Source organism: Orcinus orca, chromosome 20, assembly GCF_937001465.1.
Source record: "Orcinus orca chromosome 20, mOrcOrc1.1, whole genome shotgun sequence".
Classification (NCBI taxonomy): Eukaryota; Metazoa; Chordata; class Mammalia; order Artiodactyla; family Delphinidae; genus Orcinus; species Orcinus orca.
Window position 1 is genome coordinate 9,658,955 of NC_064578.1, and position 17,804 is coordinate 9,676,758.

At 44.2% G+C, this 17,804-nt stretch overlaps 1 protein-coding gene across 5 annotated transcripts in view; it reads right to left on the reverse strand.

Annotated features, from left to right (window-relative positions):
• The window catches only part of WWOX (WW domain containing oxidoreductase), a 976,221-nt gene that overhangs the window by 740,715 nt on the left and 217,702 nt on the right, over positions 1-17,804 (reverse strand). The window contains exon 6 of one of the 5 annotated variants that reach the window (XM_049703840.1): positions 4,742-6,615. The exons of the other annotated variants lie outside the window; for them this stretch is intronic. Coding sequence (XP_049559797.1) covers positions 6,481-6,615 — 135 coding nt within the window. The 3' untranslated portion in view covers positions 4,742-6,480. Of the gene's footprint in view, positions 1-4,741; positions 6,616-17,804 lie in introns of those variants that run through there. 5 annotated transcript variants of the gene reach the window in all.

Below are 17,804 nucleotides of genomic sequence, written 5' to 3' on the forward strand. Positions count from 1 at the left end.
AGTAAGGCCACTGGATGAAAGGCGCTTCGATTTACTTTATTTACTAAATGGGCCACAGCCCCCTGTCAGTCAGGGGCACCCGACGTGGATCTGTGTCATACACTGGAAATCACTTGGTAAGACTGTTCTCTCACAACTTCAAGTGTCAGTGCGGCTGGCTGCTCCATGCTACCTTTTACCAGGGAAGGAGAATCATACTGTTGGCAAGCAGAAATGAGATCTGGGTCATTACAGAGGTGCAAAATCCGATTGATTCTGCAGCCCAAACAGCATAAAATAAGCCTGAAGATGTCTTTGAGAGACAACAGCCCAACTTCTGAATTACAACTTCTGAATTAATGCAAAGAATTCAGGCCAGTAGCACGTATCAGATTAGTGCTACAACTTACCACCCAAGCCCTTTATTCCAGACAGTGGCCTGGTAGTCACTATGGAGTACAAAGAAAGAGAGACAGAGGTAGACAGACAGACAGACTGAGATTGCGAGAGATTCAGAAAAAGAAAGAGTCAGGCGTGCCTGTCCTGTGAGGTTTCCAGGGCTTTTCTGACAGCTTCACCAGGACTGCTGCTGGAAGCGAAGTCCTAACAGGAGGAAAGAGTGGCCCGTAACGAGGGGCGGAGTGAGGCCAACTCGGACACGCAGGTCCAAAGCAGGGAATGGACGTCCCTGTCCGTTCAGTGCCCAAAGCATGCAGGTGGCCACATTCATATCCAACTTGCTCTGTGGTCTACTCACTTGTAGCCAAAAGGGACGAACGAATCTCATCAGGTAATTCTGTTAAAAGCCAGCTAAGTTACAGACTGCGTGTTTTCAGAAAAGCAGCGCAGACAGCGTTAGAGTCGGGGGGGCGAGGGGCTGCGCGGGGGACACCACCTTATACGTATCCATTAGAAGCCCTTTTGGAACGGCACGCGTGTGAAAGCAGCTCGGCCTCGGTGCTCCTTCTTCCTGCCGCTTCAATATTTATAAACAGCATCTTCCCTTCTCCCTCTGGCTCGATGATGCAGATGTTCTCTACAGGCAGAGCTTCTGCTGATTACAGTGGGACGGGGTAGCCAGAGCTTTCACCTCTGTAAAGACAGGACCAGGTCCATTTGGTCCTTTTTTTCCTCAAGGAAAGCAGACTTTATGAGGTGGCACTCCTTTCTGGGGGTACCAGGTCTGCAGGGCAACCACCAGAAGGATTTGGGGGTGTTATGGCTGAGGGTCACGTCTTCTAGTTAATCTAAATGTCACCTCTCATCACACATCTAGGACCTTCAGCCTTCGGGTCCGTGTACACATTTACAAACTCCAGTCCACGAGGCAAACACTCACGGTTAATTAAATACTTCTGAGGTCTTACCCTCCAGCTGGTACTATTCAGGGAAGGGAAGATTATGGACTTTGCCACCTTCTACCCTGCTGAGCCCTTACAAAGTAGACCTAATTACCTGTACTTTAGAAACAAAACAAAGGCTGAGAAAGCATCCAAAAAACCTGCTCGAAAATCATCTAATTAGTACCTGGCAGAACGGGGATTTCAGTTTCGCCTCCACACTGATAAGCTATTTCTCCTTACAAGATAGTATTATTGCTTTGGGGCCAGAACTTTCTTTAACCCTGAAATTACCCCTAAATCCAGGAGATTATGGTGGGGTCCAAAAGTACTTCACTCCCAAGAATGTTGTTCTTTCCATGAACCCAAAGCCTTTATACTTCTTTCTTTTATGTTGACCATTAAAATGGTAACTTTATGATTTAAAAAAAAAACAAACAGCTGACTTCCACCTCTCCCCTCACCCCATCCCCCAGGCTCTGAAAGAGCCAAGTTTGATAACTAAGTCATGTGTAATTTGAAATGTTTCCATATGCGTGGAAATAAGATACTAATCTAACCACCTGCTCATTCTAATTTAGTGAAACAGACTTTTCTTTCCAAATGTCCATGAGTCCTTTAAAAAGTCAGCAAACTTTTTCTCCAATGGACCAGATAGTAAGTATTTTAGGTTTTGCGAGCCATACAAACTACTCAACTTCTGCGGCATGGAAGCAAATGCCGCCATAGATAATGGAAAGGATTGGGCATGGACTTTTGCAATAACATTTTATTTACAAAAACAGGTGTTGGGCTGGATTTCCTCCTAGCAGGACATAGTTTGATGAAACCTGTATTAGGACAAGAGTCAAGAAAGATGGCCTGTGCTTCCTTAAGTCCGACAGTCCTGTACTTAATATGAGCTGCAGATTCCACTGAATGCAGGAGAAAGAAGAACATCATACCAGGCCTTAAAGTGTGTGTTGTCTGATCACACAGGCCATCAGATAAAGATACAGCTAACACACGGCATAAAGAGTCCCAAGCAGTGTGTACAACGGACTCAGTGGTATCTGTTAACACTGTTCATTGAAAATAATCTCCTATTAAATAATCTGAGGGCTTCCCTGGTGGCGCAGTGGTTGAGAGTCCGCCTGCCGATGCAGGGGACACGGGTTCGTGCCCCGGTCCGAGAAGATCCCACATGCCGCGGAGCAGCTGCGCCTGTGAGCCACGGCCGCTGAGCCTGCGCGTCCGGAGCCTGAGCTCCGCAATGGGAGAGGCCACAGCAGTGAGAGGCCTGCGTACCACAAAAAAAAAAAAAAAAAAAAAAAAAAAAAAATCTGAATTTTGGGAGTATTACACTTTGTAAGTATCAGCACTAAATGGTTCCTGCAATTCCACATGTCTGCTTGAACACAGGTTTTTTATTTTGTTTTTAATTTTATTTTTTGCTGCGTTTGGCCATCGTTGCTGCACATGGGCTTTCTCTAGTTACGGAGAGCAGAGGCTACTCTTTGCTGCAGTGCCCGGGGTTTTCATTGTGGTGGCTTCCCTTGTTGCGGAGCATGGGCTCTAGGCGTGCAGGCTTCAGTAGTTGTGGCACGTAGACTCAGCAGTTGTGGCTCACAGGCTCTAGTGCGCAGGCTCAGTAGTTGTGGCACGTGGGCTTAGTTGCTCTGCAGCATGTGGGATCTTCCTGGACGAGGGCTCGAACCCGTGTCCCCTGCATTGGCAGGTAGATTCTTAACCACTGTGCCACCAGGGAAGCCCTGGACCTTTTTGAAAAATACTTCGGCCACTCTAGAAGTTCATAAAAACCTGTCGAAAATTTGAAATATAGGTTTCTAGACATTTTCCAAGTATACCAATCCTTGGGCATTTAGGGTGCGAAGGACAGACGTTTTTTTCGTTGAGCTCAAAGGCATGTTCCCAGATCTGCTAAAGATTCTCTCCAGAATCCTAACAACAAGCATCAAATGAGAAGACCCATCTTGTCCACTGGGTATGTGAACATGATATCTGTCTTGTTCATATGCATTTATAGTGCAGGAAAGCAAAAACAAAGCAACAACAAAACACCACTTCTCTTAATGAAAAGAGAACTATACACTTTGTTTTTTATTACAGAGGAGAGGTGCAGATGTAGACGCAGAGTTTGGGTGGGTGGAACCATTTGGGTGCGATAGGCAGTAGTACACACAAAATACCAAAGCAATGAAAACATGAAATAAAGAGACTGCTCATAGGAGAGTTACTAATGTTACATTTCTTCCATGTCCTGGGATTTTTCCAATCCGGATGACAGCAGTAGATTAAGGGTGAATGAGAGACTATAGCCATTCCCTAAAGTAGTAAGAATTACAGGTCACATTATCATGATTTGGGATAAGTTCATGCCTTCTGTTGGGGAAGGCAAGGATGGCCCTTCCAGCAGGTATGTGAATCATTTTGCCAATGGTGAGGGATTTAAAGCCCTCAATCTTGCTAGGAGTCAGTACCAAGCCTTGCTGAGAACCACAGTTTCTTACTGGCAGAATGGTTTCTCGGCCAAGAACCCACCGAGCACCTGATTTACAGGGATACAAATATTTCCAAACAAATACGAACCCCACTAACAAGAAAAGATGAAAACCAGAACAGAATCGTAACCGCCAGCTGGCTCACGGCCCTGGGATCCTCCAGTGGACACTTTGAGGGTCATGGACCACGTCAAGGAAGAGCCATCAGGCCGACCGTGATGGAAGGTGGGGCAGCCCCACCAGGTACTCCGGGCCGGGCACTCCGCTGAGTGCTTTTCATCCACCTAAGATTCCCTTCTTCACCCTCCGTGCCTTTAAGAGGTAGGTATTCGCATCTTCATTTTGCAAGTGAGTAAATGGAAATTAAACAACTTGAGGTCGAGTAAGTCGGATGAAGGGATCCCAGTCTAACCAACCCCGGATTATCTGACCCTGTTCACCCATAGTGCCTGTAAACTACGATCACTATGACCCTTTCTATGAAAGGGAGAAGGAATATTGGGGACTCACAGAATCCTTCCAAATGATGAAATTCCAAGTACCTAAGCAGAAAAGGAAAAGGATGAGAGATCAGGAAAAGGCCAGAAAGACCACACGCGTAGGAAAAAGCAGAGAAAATGCCCCATTCTCCTGTTCTCCCAAGATTCATAATCATATGCTACACTGTTCCCTGCAAGCGCAGACATACACAGGGTAGCACATTAATCCTTCAAACACTAACAGATGCTGGCAGGGATTTAGACTGGAATGTATTTACAAAGTGACAAATTATGTTCTGTATTAGAGAGAGAGAAAGTGCGCACCCACAAACAGGCTGATAAATGTCAGCTGCAGTCACGACAAACGGTTTATTTTTATTATACTGTAACCACAAATGTTTTTTTCTTTTTTTTTTTTTTTCCAGGGAGTCCCAAAGATTTATTTGTTGCAGGGGAAAAACAAGATTATATATGACACAAAGTAATAACTGTAAGATCAGTGATATTCCGGGCACCCTGCCCTCCTGGAAAGCTACATCCAGGCTGAACAGTGCTACTAACAACGCTACCTTCTCCCAAGCACAGTAAACGGTTAATAAATCAGCACCAATACAATTCCTTGTAATTAGATACAGCCTTAGTTCACAGACTAGCCAATTGATAGACAATATCCAATTCCCCCTTTACTGGCTATCAGGAGGATAGAGTGACTATTAAAATAAATTTAATGGCTGTGACAGGTAAGAAAATATACCAGAAGCTAAAATGTAATCAGTATCTCCAAACCCAAAATAAAATTATAGTCTTTGCTGCAAACACGGTCCCTGGAAAGGAGGCTTATGGATGGAGAGCGACATCCACAGGCCAAGAAAGGCAAGGTCACTAACTCGAAAGAATGTTCAACCCTGAAAACAAGATAGGGGGCGGGGGCGGGATTTGGCCTGGGGCCCAGAGAAAATGTAAGCATTTATTATTAAGAGACCATCCTGAAGAATTCCTTTCACACACTTGGCCAGTCGAATGTTGGCAGGCATTCTTGAGGGAGCTCCAAGGCAAGATGGCAGAATGGCTGCCTGGAGCCCACTGCCCTGCTTCTCAGTCGGGCCCCACCCTTGACTCCCTCTGTGACCCTGGGCAGGTTCCTGCTCCCCAAGGAGCTTCCATCCTCCCAGCTGTGAGCTAGAGGGTTTAGAGCTCCTGGTATTGATTGCCAAGACCTCTCCCAGAGACCAACCCTCTGTCTGACAGGTTGAGGGATGGGAAATATAGGAGGGTGGGCAGAAGAAAACACGCTGGTGGCCAAGCAGATTCACTAGAAAGAGGAACATTTTCTCTTCTGGGATGCAGGTTTCTCATGACATCACTGCAAGTCACAACTCCCCACACTAACACACTCTAAAAGCAAAATTTTGGAAAGATATGACAGGAACACATAAATATAGTCAAATGCACAGATTACATAGAAGGGTGAAGGATCACACACACGCGCGTGCGCATACACACACACACACACACACAATCCCAGTTATGACTACACAGAAAGGTGATTCTTTTTTCCTGATAATGGATAGAATAGACTGCTGCAGTGGGGAGTGGGTGGGGATGACCCTGTCATCAGAGGGCAGGCAGGAGCTCTTCTCTCCTACCCCTGGAACTCACTGCGGGAGGAGTGAGATGGAGGCAGTGGTGAGAAGTACACAGTGACAGTCCCTGCGGTCCAAGGAACAAGATTCAGTCCTGACTCAACTACCTCTTTCATGTGTTTTGACCTCGTGGAACCCTGGAACCATAATGTTAATATCTCCTTCACTGTGGGAGGGTTAGACAAGATTAGGCTTGTAGCCTAGAGGGCCCAGCACCCGCCTGCATATAGGAAGTTATTGATGAACCTTGCCTATTATTTTTAAGCTCGGGCTGCTCCCTGGAAACCCACCCCCCGACAAAGCCCTTTCCAATCCTAAAAGAAATACCTGCCTTTCCCACAACACCATGACAGTTTATTTTTCCTTTATCCTAATTCACATCCCATCACCACTTCCTCATGTCTTCTCTTATTGTTTCTAAAGGGCAGGGGGTGGCAGGGGCATAAGACACAGATTCAGCACTGAGCATGCTCCCCTGAGTTCCCTTCTGTTCACTAGGCCACTATGTCCCAAAGAGCAGGCCTCTGTTCTCAGTAGCCTATGGTGACATGAAATCCAAGGTGGGGAGCAAGGAGGAGGACAGTGAAAAGGGGAAATTCACTCCATCAAAATGGCAGAGTCCATCACAGAAACCAACCAGAAGAAGGTCCTGAAGGAGACGGTCCATCCAAAGCTGCAACAATTTGAGTAACAAAATAAATGATGATATTAGTGGACTATAAACTATAGAATAAAATACATACCTGTGAATCTATAAATCTATAAATAAAATAATTGAATCAATCAACAGATGGGGAAGACAGGATCGCTCTTCTTTCAGAAGAACTCCAATGAATCAATGTAGAAACCAATGCCAGAAATACAAAATCACCATTAGACAACACCACCACTGTAATAACTGCTATACGCAAGATCTACTCACGGATGTTGAAAGTCAATGTGTGAATGTTTAAGGAGAAAGAGAATAGCAGCATAATCTCAAAGCATCTCCCCCCAAATATTTATGCAGTACGAAGAAAAAATTAGTAACAAATTGATGTTGGAGAAACTCAGCAGACATCACCTTCACCAAATGATCAAAGTGACTTCACCATTAACATCACCAGTCAAAGATGTACCAACATCATGCACCACCTGACCTGCTTCACTAAGAAGGACACAACATCATTTCTAGGATGCTCTTGCCAAAACTCTGTTTTAACTTAATCTAATCATAAAAGAAAAAAAAATCAGAGGCACCAAAGTCTCAAGATCAGGAAGGACAGGGAAGGAATGAAGAACTGTCAGAGACTAGAGGCGAACAAGAAGACACAATTAAAGATAAGATGGGATCGTGGACCAAATCCTGCTCTAAAAAGAAGACAGTGATGGAAAACTCGTAAACTGTGATTAAGCTGGTATAGTAAATATTAAAAACTAATGCCAATTTCCTGGTTTTGATAATTATATTATGGTTAGGTAAGCTGTTAAAATTAGGGGAAGGTAGGTAAACCCGCTGTGCATTTTTGTAACTTCTATGTAAGCCTAAAGTTATTCTGAAAAAAAGTTCATAAAATACAATGAAATGACTGTCTTTTGGAGTTGGTGTTCCGTGTTAAAATATCCTTTCTTTTATAAAGTAGTGTTGATTATTGATAGAGGCATGTTGTAACATTTGTTGACTTTGTTTTTTTTTTTTATTAGTGTCCTTTTTAGGAAAAAAAAAACCCAACACTTTGGCAAACTTAAGTTGGTGTCCTCCTCATTTTTGTTTTCTTTTGAAAAAGTTTAGGGGATCCTGAAATCCAAAAATCTAAGAACCACTAACTAAGCTCATTTAAAAGTATTTACTGGGACTTCCTTGGTGGTCCAGTGGTAAAGAATCTGCCTTCTGATGCAGGGGATGTGGGTTCGATCCCTGGTCGGGGAACTAAGACCCCATGTGCCACGGGGCAACTAAGCCCGCGCACAACTACTGAGCTTGCACACCAAAACTAGAGAGAGAAAACCTGCACGCCACAACTAGAGAGAAGCCCACGCACCGCAACGAAGAGCCCGCATGCCTCAACAAAGATCCCACGTGCTACAACTAAGACCCAATGCAGCCATAAATAAATAAATCTATCTTTAAAAAACAAATAAATAAATAAACACTAGTTTTAAAAAATAAAGTATTTAATGATGACTGGATACTGAAGCAAGGAAAGTTTACAACATGAGCACTGTCCTCTTCACAGAATACTATCAATATTCTAATCACAAAAATTAAGTCCCTACGCTACTGCAGTGTCAAACCAAAATGAAGGTCATGGTCACCTCTTCCAGGAAGTGCCCCCTGATCACTCCGGGTCTATCACGCTTGTCTCCCACTGTGGGAAGCAGGGATCTAGCACAGAGTCTTTGCTTCTTCATGTGCTTCTCACATCAAATTTTGAGTTTCTTAAAAGCAGGGCCTCTCATTCACATCCCTGTATCTTCTAAGAGGTTTTTCCCCCCAGTGAAAATTCAGGTTATTAAAAAAATAATTTACATGCATGTCTGTAGCTTTTGAATGCAATTAACTGTTTCAATACATAAGCTATGAAATGCTGAGAAACTCACAACCTAACTCATTTTAAGTCTTTCTATCTTTCAGCCCCAAGGTGGGTTTAAAACAAACAAACAACAAGTCGTTTCATTTATTTCCTAAGTACCAACTATTGATCCCTTATATTTTCTAAGTGCTCGCCTTATAGCAGTTTTGGCACCCTGGTGATTAGTGCTTTAATAAGGATTAAGCACATTAGAAACCTCAACTTGTACACGCTACATTTCAGATTAGCCTGAGAGCTTTAAAGGTTTTTATGTGAAACGTTAAAAGTTTTTGTTTAACATACTTTTAAAGTTGAGAAGAATACCAGGACAAGTGTACTCGGTTATCAATCAAATGCATGCTCATTCGGCAAGTAATACAAATCATTAGAAAATGATAAATAAACAGTGATGGTGAAAGTGTGGAAAAAGAGCCCCTCTGACAAGGCTGAAAGAAGAGTGTAAGTGGGAACAACCTTTCTGAAGAAGAATGATCAATTTACATTAAAAGCCTCCCTTGGCCCAGGTAAACCAGGAGCACTGCTGGTGACTGTGAAAAACTGAAAATGGCATCTGTGCCCAGCAAGAAGGGATTCATTTAATAAGTGATGAAGGCATAACGTGGAGTCACTGAAATGGTACTGCCAAAGAATACTTACTGATATGAAAAGATGGCCAAAATATGTTAGGAAAAAAAAATCAGACTACCGTGTGATAGCAATTTTAAGAAGTACAGATCCAAATATATTTGAATTTTAAAAAAGAAAAAAGGAGACACACCACGTTAACAGTGGTTGCTTCCGAGACTCAGAAGTACTTACTCCTGATCTGTGTATGTGTAACTACGATTGTGAAATCTGTCAAAACATTGACGTTATTTTTCAATCAGGAAAAAATTAATTAGCAGAGTTCTAATTTCATGAAATAGATACATGATACGTGAATATATAATATACACGAATGAATTTACAGCTGGCGTAGGCATTTTATTTCCTGGAAGAACACACAAGAGATTATCTTTTGGTAGCAGTACTGATGTTTAATGGATGTTTAAAGGGAAGAGACTTGTCCCTTAGATTTTTCTTTGTTATTTAAAATTTTACCATGGGCATAATTTTTTTTTAAATAAAGAAGTAGTTAATCTTGAATGTGTACTCTGCCCGGCCCTAATGCATAACTCAGTCCCCCTCAAGGAAACAAATCCCCAGGCACGGGAATGACAAAGAAGGGAACAAGCACTCGACCTTCTTGGGATCAAGGCTTCTCCCCCTCTTAGGCGAGAAACCGCAGGCAGAGAAATCAGGCACGACCATGTTCGAATCCGAGTTCTACCACACTTAGCTCTGTGATGACAAGTAATTCAGCAAACTCTCCAAGACTCGGTGAAATGGGGTAATTATATATAGCCAGCAAGAGTGCATGGGCGTGCAATTAGGTAGTGAGTGTAAAGCATGCAGCAGTGTACCTGGATGGGGAGGAGATCAATGAGCACAGCTAACACTGATAATAGTAACAATCGTCACAACAACAACGATTATAATATCTCCAACCCCACAAGGCTGTATTGAATATTGAGAATAACGTATACGGAAATGTTTAGCATAAACAGTCTATGACTATGTCCCAGGGCATTCTCTGATTATACCCAATCCTATTCCCCCAATCAAGGTTATGACAATACCACAAAGACAATGTTTCAGGGAGGTTACAGATGAAAGGGAAGCCACCCTCTTACACACACTGATTTAATTAGTCAAAATACAGCCACTGATGGGAAGAGAGGTGGCCTTGCACGGAAGAACACGGCTCAGTGGAGGCGTCCTATCTTTCCATGGGGGGGGTGGGGGGTGGGGTGTGGGTGTGTGTGTGTGTGTGTGTGTGTGTGTGTGTGTGTGTGTGTGTGTGTGTTTTAAGAGGGCTATCTGCGGTCTTCCGTAAGCAAGGTCTCAACAGAATCTAGTGGTTTCCATACTGACATTACGGCACTACCCAGAGGACCCCACTAGCAACCCATTTGCTTCCTGTCACAAGGAGTATTGCCAGACATCAGGGACTTTTGGGCCACCATTCAAACTAGGGGCCATCCAGGCCGTATGTGCATCAGGGGAGAGAAGGCAGAGTCTGCATCCAGCATCCCCTGCCTGTAATCCCTTCCTCAGCCTTCTGAAAGCCCCTTCCTATATTTCTATAATCGGGTTTCAGAAAATGCAAAAGGAACTGAGGCAAAGATACACAGAGCCACACACAGTCAAGCTTCATGCAGAAGTCAGCCATCTAACCTCTGATTGGGCAAAGTGCCCAACTCACGTCACACGCTGTGCATGGGAACTTCTACTTCCACGGGATCCTCTTGCACATAGCACCTCTTTGCCCCACGGCCCTGCCCCTACGTCTGCTTAGTGCAGAGCACTGGAGATGAGGTTTCGGGGAGCAAGCCTTAAAATGAGGTGGAGAAGCACGATGCCTCCTCCTTCCCTGCCCGGGGACTACAATTCTCTCATGTGCCCACAAACCCACAGGAAAATGAAGCATTTCATTACAGAGCTTTGAATCTTCACGACTTAGAGGGGTTTTACTTTTATTTTAAACAAAATTTGATTTGGACACATGAAATGCAAACCACCATACAGCATACAGTAGAAAAAATATATATGCATACGTGTGTGTACAGACACACACACACACACACACACACACACACACACACGGGAACAATGACTGAAAAGGGAAAAACCGTTTCCTAATTGTTGAAGCAGGGGTGATTGGCACGTGGGGGCTCATTATCATCCTATCTGCCTTACTTTTCAATATATTTGAAATTTCCATAATCAAAGGGGTTTTGTTTTGTTTTTTTTTAAAGACAGGCTACATAAGAAAAAACAAAAACATGAAAAACAAAAAAAATAAATGTAACTGAACAGAACTGTATGGAAATGTATCAATAATTACAAGAACATTTAAACAGTTTACAGAGTTTAAATAAGAACATGCTTACACTGAGTCAAGAAACAAAAACCCATATATTTATTGGCAAAGGTATCAGAATAGATAATTCGGAAAGATTAACGATAGAACGCCAAAAAAAGCGAAAAGTAAGTGGTTTGCTGAGTGTCTCTGTGCATCTGAAAAACAATGGTCTCTCAAAAATGGAAATGTTTTCCAGCTGTAATTATGGGTTTCCACTGTTGTTCAATATGTCATCAACATCGGCACCGAAATTAAACTGGAATGATGAGCTGATTACCAGGCTGCAGAGCCATTAATGAAATAAAGTGCCTGATTCCCTCTCCAAAGCCATTTGGCAATATATAGAAGTACAGGGGTTTTGGTGAAATAATCATATACCTGAGCACTTGACCCCCTCCAGAAAGAAAAAAAAAATCAGCCAACACCCGGTCTTATCCCTATGCCAAGCAAAAAGAGATGAGCCCCTGTACTTCTGGGATACTGGGAGGAGTGTGGGGAGAGCATCAGCAAATGTTTCCAAACAGATGTTTCCAAACAGAAGGTAACGGATAAAGACCCAAACACAATGCCGCACTGAATTCCGCGAGTCACAGATGAACCCATTGGAGCCACTGCAAAGAGCCTTCCTGGAAACCATCCAGAAATTAAAAGGTGCAAACAAGCTGCCTAATACCCTTGCGTCGACTGAATTCTTAGGAAGAAAATAAAGTTTATTGTCTGGAAAGAGAGAAAGCATGAGGAAAGCACTAAAGCAATGGAGGTGAACAATGAGACAGATGTTCACTTCAGGAAATACGGAGAGCAGAAGAAGCCATCACTGAGGAATTTTATGAGGATCCCGACAAGCTGGCCCGGCATCAAGGGCACCAGGTGAAGTGAGAAGCAGCAGAGCCGGAGGCGCTGCTTCCCGGGAGCTGCCGACCTTGTGGAACCGCACGCAGGTGACGTGGTCCCCGCCAAGGCCCAGGGCACCGTGCCGCTTAGGGAGTTCTCCAGTTCTTCCCAAACCCGCACACTGTCATTCGTGAGGGCAGAGAGCTGCATTTCTTACTCTTAATAATACCCCCCAAATAAAAGCCAAAAAGAAATTAAACATCTCGAAGTCTTCGCATATTAGTAAATGCCCTCTTGTGCTTCAGATGGACCGCGAGTAAAGCACTGACTCTGAGAGACACCGGGTTGCCCTTCCTGCCCCAACTGGCTCCCTGGCAGGAGGAAGGACAGAGAGGTGACTACTGATTGGACATGTCGTAGTGGCACCACTGCTCGGTGATTCGTCCAGTGGGCTGCATCCCCCTCTTCCCCTGGACCCTAGGAGGCTCTCAGGAAACAGCTCGTCAGCCCAGATGCAGCATCTGGTCACAGACTCATAGCCAAGATATCTGGACGGTGCTTCACCCCTTGATTTACCTGACTGCCTCTGAACCCTAAAATCCTCATCTGGGTCCTTTTCCTCTTGAGATGATTATACATGGATCCTACACAGGCAATCTCAGATCCTCTGCAAACAATCAAGGAAGTTCAATTAGATGGATGATGACTAAAGGGTAGAAAAAGGGACGGGTGGTTCACTGGTGGGCTGGCTGGAGAGGCTGACCACAGATATAAAGAAAGAAAGATGGAGGGAAAACAGGCATTACTTGACTCGTCCCTCATACACAGATCTTAGGTAGCGTCACTCTTTTACAAAAGGAGAAATAGGAATAAATTGCCCATACCAGTTAACTTCTAAGAATGCTTTTCAATCAAGTGAGGGAAGTAAAAACATTCTTTAAATCTTTAAAGAATAAAAGAAACGTAAAATCTGTTATGATTAATCTCTTGCCTACACTCCTATCCCACTCCCTTGTGGTGTGGACACTCAACCATCAACCACTCCAGAAAGATCTATGTGCTCTGCTACGCACTAGGAGGACGCAGAAGAAATGTAAGACGCAGGCCTTCTCTAAGGGGCATGTGCGCTATGGCTACTAGGCAGAATAACGCCCCCACCCACCAAAGATGTCCATGTCCTACTCCCTGGAACCTGTGACTACAGCAGCTTACATGGCAACGGGGTATAAAGGCTGCAGATGAAATCAACGTTGCTAATGAGCTGACCTTACAATAGGGAGATCATCCTGGATATCAGGGTGGGCCCGGCATAAACACAGGATCCTTAAAAGTAGAAAGAGGCAGAAGACAGAGAACTGGAGAGGTAGCAGTTTGAAGGAAGTGACCAGCCACAGCTGACTTTGAACACAGAGGAAGGGGCCAAGATGCAAACGGTGTGGGCGGCCTCTAGAAGCTAGAAAAGGAAATGGATTCTCCCCGGGAGCCTCCGGAAAGGAACGCGGCCCCATCCACGCAGTGGGTTTAGCCCACCGAGACCCATTTCTGACATCTGACTCCAGAGCTGTTATTTGTTAACTCCGTGTTTTTTTAAGCCACTCAGCTTGTGAGATTCTGGTTTAGCGGAAATAGGAAGGGAACAGGGTTACACAACATTTTTAATGGGAGACTTCACCGTGTAAACGCAAATTTCTGGCTCCTCTGGAGAAATCAAGAGCGAGGCCAACGCCCGGCCCGCAGGTTCACGCTGCGACACCCAGGTAGGCTGAGCTGCAGCTGCCCTTGACACGGCCCCTCCCGTCTGCCACAATCGCCACCACTCTCTACTGTCTCCCCGAAGCCAGTGCTGTGGCGGATGAGGAAATGATGCTATCAGATATTTGAGTTGCGAACCCTTGGTCTAAGAGATTAAAAACCAAAACAGACAAACAAAGAAGACATGCACAGATAAGCAGGGCTAAATCCACCAGGCAGGTACAGTTTAGAGCCAGCCTCTCTTCCAATCGATGAGTCAGGACCCATGTCATAAACGGCTGTTAAATATTTTGAGCAGAAACAGAAGCAGGATGCTTCTTGAAACATTCCTGGTTCTTCAAACATTCTTGAAACAGACCCGCACTCGGGCCTCACCTAATAGATTCTATGATGTCCCGCCCCTTCCCTGCCTCCACCCTTGAGCCAGGCCCAGTCTATGGCCACAGTTTTGCTTAAACCCATGCAGTCAGGCCTCCTGCGGCTTCTTACATTTCCACAACTGCTTGACAATGAATGTGGACTTGCCTCTGCAGAATTACTCCTGCTCTTTCCCAAGCTCCAGTGGCACAAACATGTAAAGAGGTCTAAAGGAGTGGTTTATGGGGACTGTGATACCGCCTCTCTGTGCTGTGATCTGGGGGCGATCTTCGTTGGGATGTGAACCACTCCTGCTCAAGCCGTCCCTGGGTACGGGCATCCTCTCAGTGGCAACCTTGGGGTGATAAAATGCTTGTCTCTAACACTTAGATGGTGCACTCAAAGGCCTGAAGGCCCACTTCAGACCATTTACAAACCTAAAACGAACACTTGTGAGTGGAGAGCATCAGCTCAACTGCTGCCTCGGCCTCCAGGGCTTCGTGGGGAAAATGTCTTAGGTTCCCCACATGGCAACAAGTAAATTCAGTAGAAATCTCTTCAAACAGCCCGACAGTCTCAAGAACTGGAGAACAGAATAAAGAAGGAAAAAATCTTAGGGTCCCCGTGAGCCTCAGTTCAGCCTTCTGTTTTCAAGGCGTGACTCGTAACTTGAAACCGTTATGCAGGTTACTGAGGATGAGGGAAGGGCACCCAGGACGCGGGACGGGAGGCAATTCTCAGCATCAGCAACTTCTCAGTCATCATTCGCTCCTCAAGATGTAGCATCTTTTCATACTATAGACAATTACAGTATCATTATCACACCAGATGTTCCACCCCAGTTATGTCTCATCCATACACCACTGGCCAGAAGAGGGTTTTATGTTCCTTTAGAACTTGGACATGATTTTAAGAGAGTCTTATTCTTGTCCTTGCAGGTAAGCCTGCATACTGTTAAATGGAATGAGGCCATAATCCATATTGTTCTATGGGGAATCTGCTTGTAAGATATGTACAACATTTAAGGAACATTAAGAAAAAGCGGAAGTTGAATTCCTTCCAGAAGAGCTTTAACTAGAGATAGGAAAAAAGGCCAAAGGTTACAAATAGTTCCAAAATTATCATCAGAAATTGCCAGGGCAACTGTTTAGGAGCCTCATGAATTTCAGCATGAATTATTTTCCTCAACTTTTAATAAGAGAGTAATGCAATTAATTTCCAAGGAAGATAAAAGTGAAGCACATTCTCAGGCCATCTGGAGAATACAAGTCCCTTTATTCACTGGATGACTATTTGCCCATGGTCTACTTAGGCATGGTACCAAGAAGGACACAGAGATGTATAAGTCCCAGGCAGCTGATGAACACGTAGGAGGTGAGAAGAGGTACGGGCAAGGATGATGTGATGATGTGTGTATGGGGGAGGGGGGTTACTGTGGGGGGAGGTGACAAGATGACTTTATGGCTGGTTGAACGTCCCCTGCAAAAGATATATATGGTTCTGAATAATCTGGGACTAATAAACTAGGCACAGATGCTCACAAACGGACATAAAGATGTGGGCGTCAGACTGATGGTTGAAATTTGGGGAGTGCGTATGATCTCCAGGGGAAAGAATACAGGCAAAGACTGTCAAAGGGTCAGAAATGGATTTGTAGGGGACAGTGAATTTAAATGATAGAAGAAGAAAATGGAGCAAGTGGTGGGGCGGATGGGAGTGAGTAAAAACACAAGTGTTGGAAGACATGGCTTGATTGTAGAAATGACTGCACAACTCTGTGAATATATTAAAAACCATTAAATGGGTGAACTGTATGGTATGTGAATTGTATCTCAATACAGTTGTTGCCGTCACGAAAAAAGGAGGGGAAAAAAAGGTATGGCCCGTAAGCCTACTTTGACTCATTTTCATGAGTCATCATCAGTCATTTATTTTACAAAATAAAATAAAACCACAATAAGATCCCACCACACACCCAAATAGAACATTTAAAAGACTGCCAACATCAAGCATTACTGAGGATGGAGCACAATTAAAGTCAGCAGAGAATGTAAAATGATCCACCCACTCTGGAGAAATGCCCATCAGCCTCTACAATGTTAAACACAGTCCAGCTACTCACCAACTCATTCTACTGCAGGGTATTGTCCCAAGACAGCCGAAGACTTATGGCCACACAAAGATGTACGGTGAATATTCACAGCAGCTGGATTCACATGCACACCCTTTCACAACAGCTTTGCTCTGGAAACAACCCAAACGTATAGCAGCAGGTAATCATATCAACAAAATGCAATGGAGCAGCACAGGGGAATACTACTCAGCAGTGAAAAGGAATGAGCCACCAATAAACGCAATGACACAGGTGAATCGCACACTCAGAATGCTGAGTGAAAGAAGCCAGATGCAAGATACATACTGTCTGATGTCACTTCTAGGCCCTTCTAGGAAATGCAAATGAATCAACAGTGACAGAACACAGACCAGTGCTTTCCTAGGGCCAGGGCGAGCTGGACTGCAAAGCGTCATGTGTTGCAAAAAGAACGTAAGAAATCTTCGCAGGGGGATGGAAATGTTTCTTCATTGCAGTGGTGGTTTCATGGGGATGTGCATCTGTCAAAACTCATTAAACTGTATATCTTAAATGGATGCAGTTTACTGTACATAAATTATACCTCAACGAAGTTGATCAAACCAAACCAAGCAAGAGAGCAAAAGGCACGTGTCAAATGCCTCATCTTTTTCCTTTAAAAATTACCAAAGTGACATCCAACAGCCCATTCTGCTTTCAGGATGAACGAAAACATTATTAATGGCCACCTTTCCTGAGTGTCTATCCATGTCACCAATCGTATAAGGCACTTCCCACACATTATCTCATTTGACTCTAACAATCCTATAAGAGGGTGAAAATCCCCTATTTTACAGTGGAGAGAGGTTGGCTTGCTTGAGATTACACAGAATTTCTGCGGCTCTGAGGTCAACACTCTACACTCCGACTCACTGCTTTTCAACTGGTTGGCTGATATGATAGTGATATGAGCAGCAATGGTAATAATAAACTTTTATGGGGCAAACTACATGTCAGACAGTCTCCTAGGTCCTTTAGGTGCATTACACCATATATTTTCCACACGCCACCAGATGAAGCAGAACTATTACTAATGCCCTTTTCCACAAGCTCTGAAACCGGAGCTCAGAGAAGTTAAGTCACTTTCCAGAATTCCCACAGCCGGGAAGTGACAGGGTCAAGGTGGGAACACAAGCAGTCTGACTCTAGCATCTGCAGTCATCAAATAAACTTTTTCAGAGGTCTTAAGAAGTTTTCTTGGCGGGGGGGAGGCGGGGGGGGGCGCTGACATTAGCTGGAATCTGAACTGCTTTTATCCACTTTCGATACAA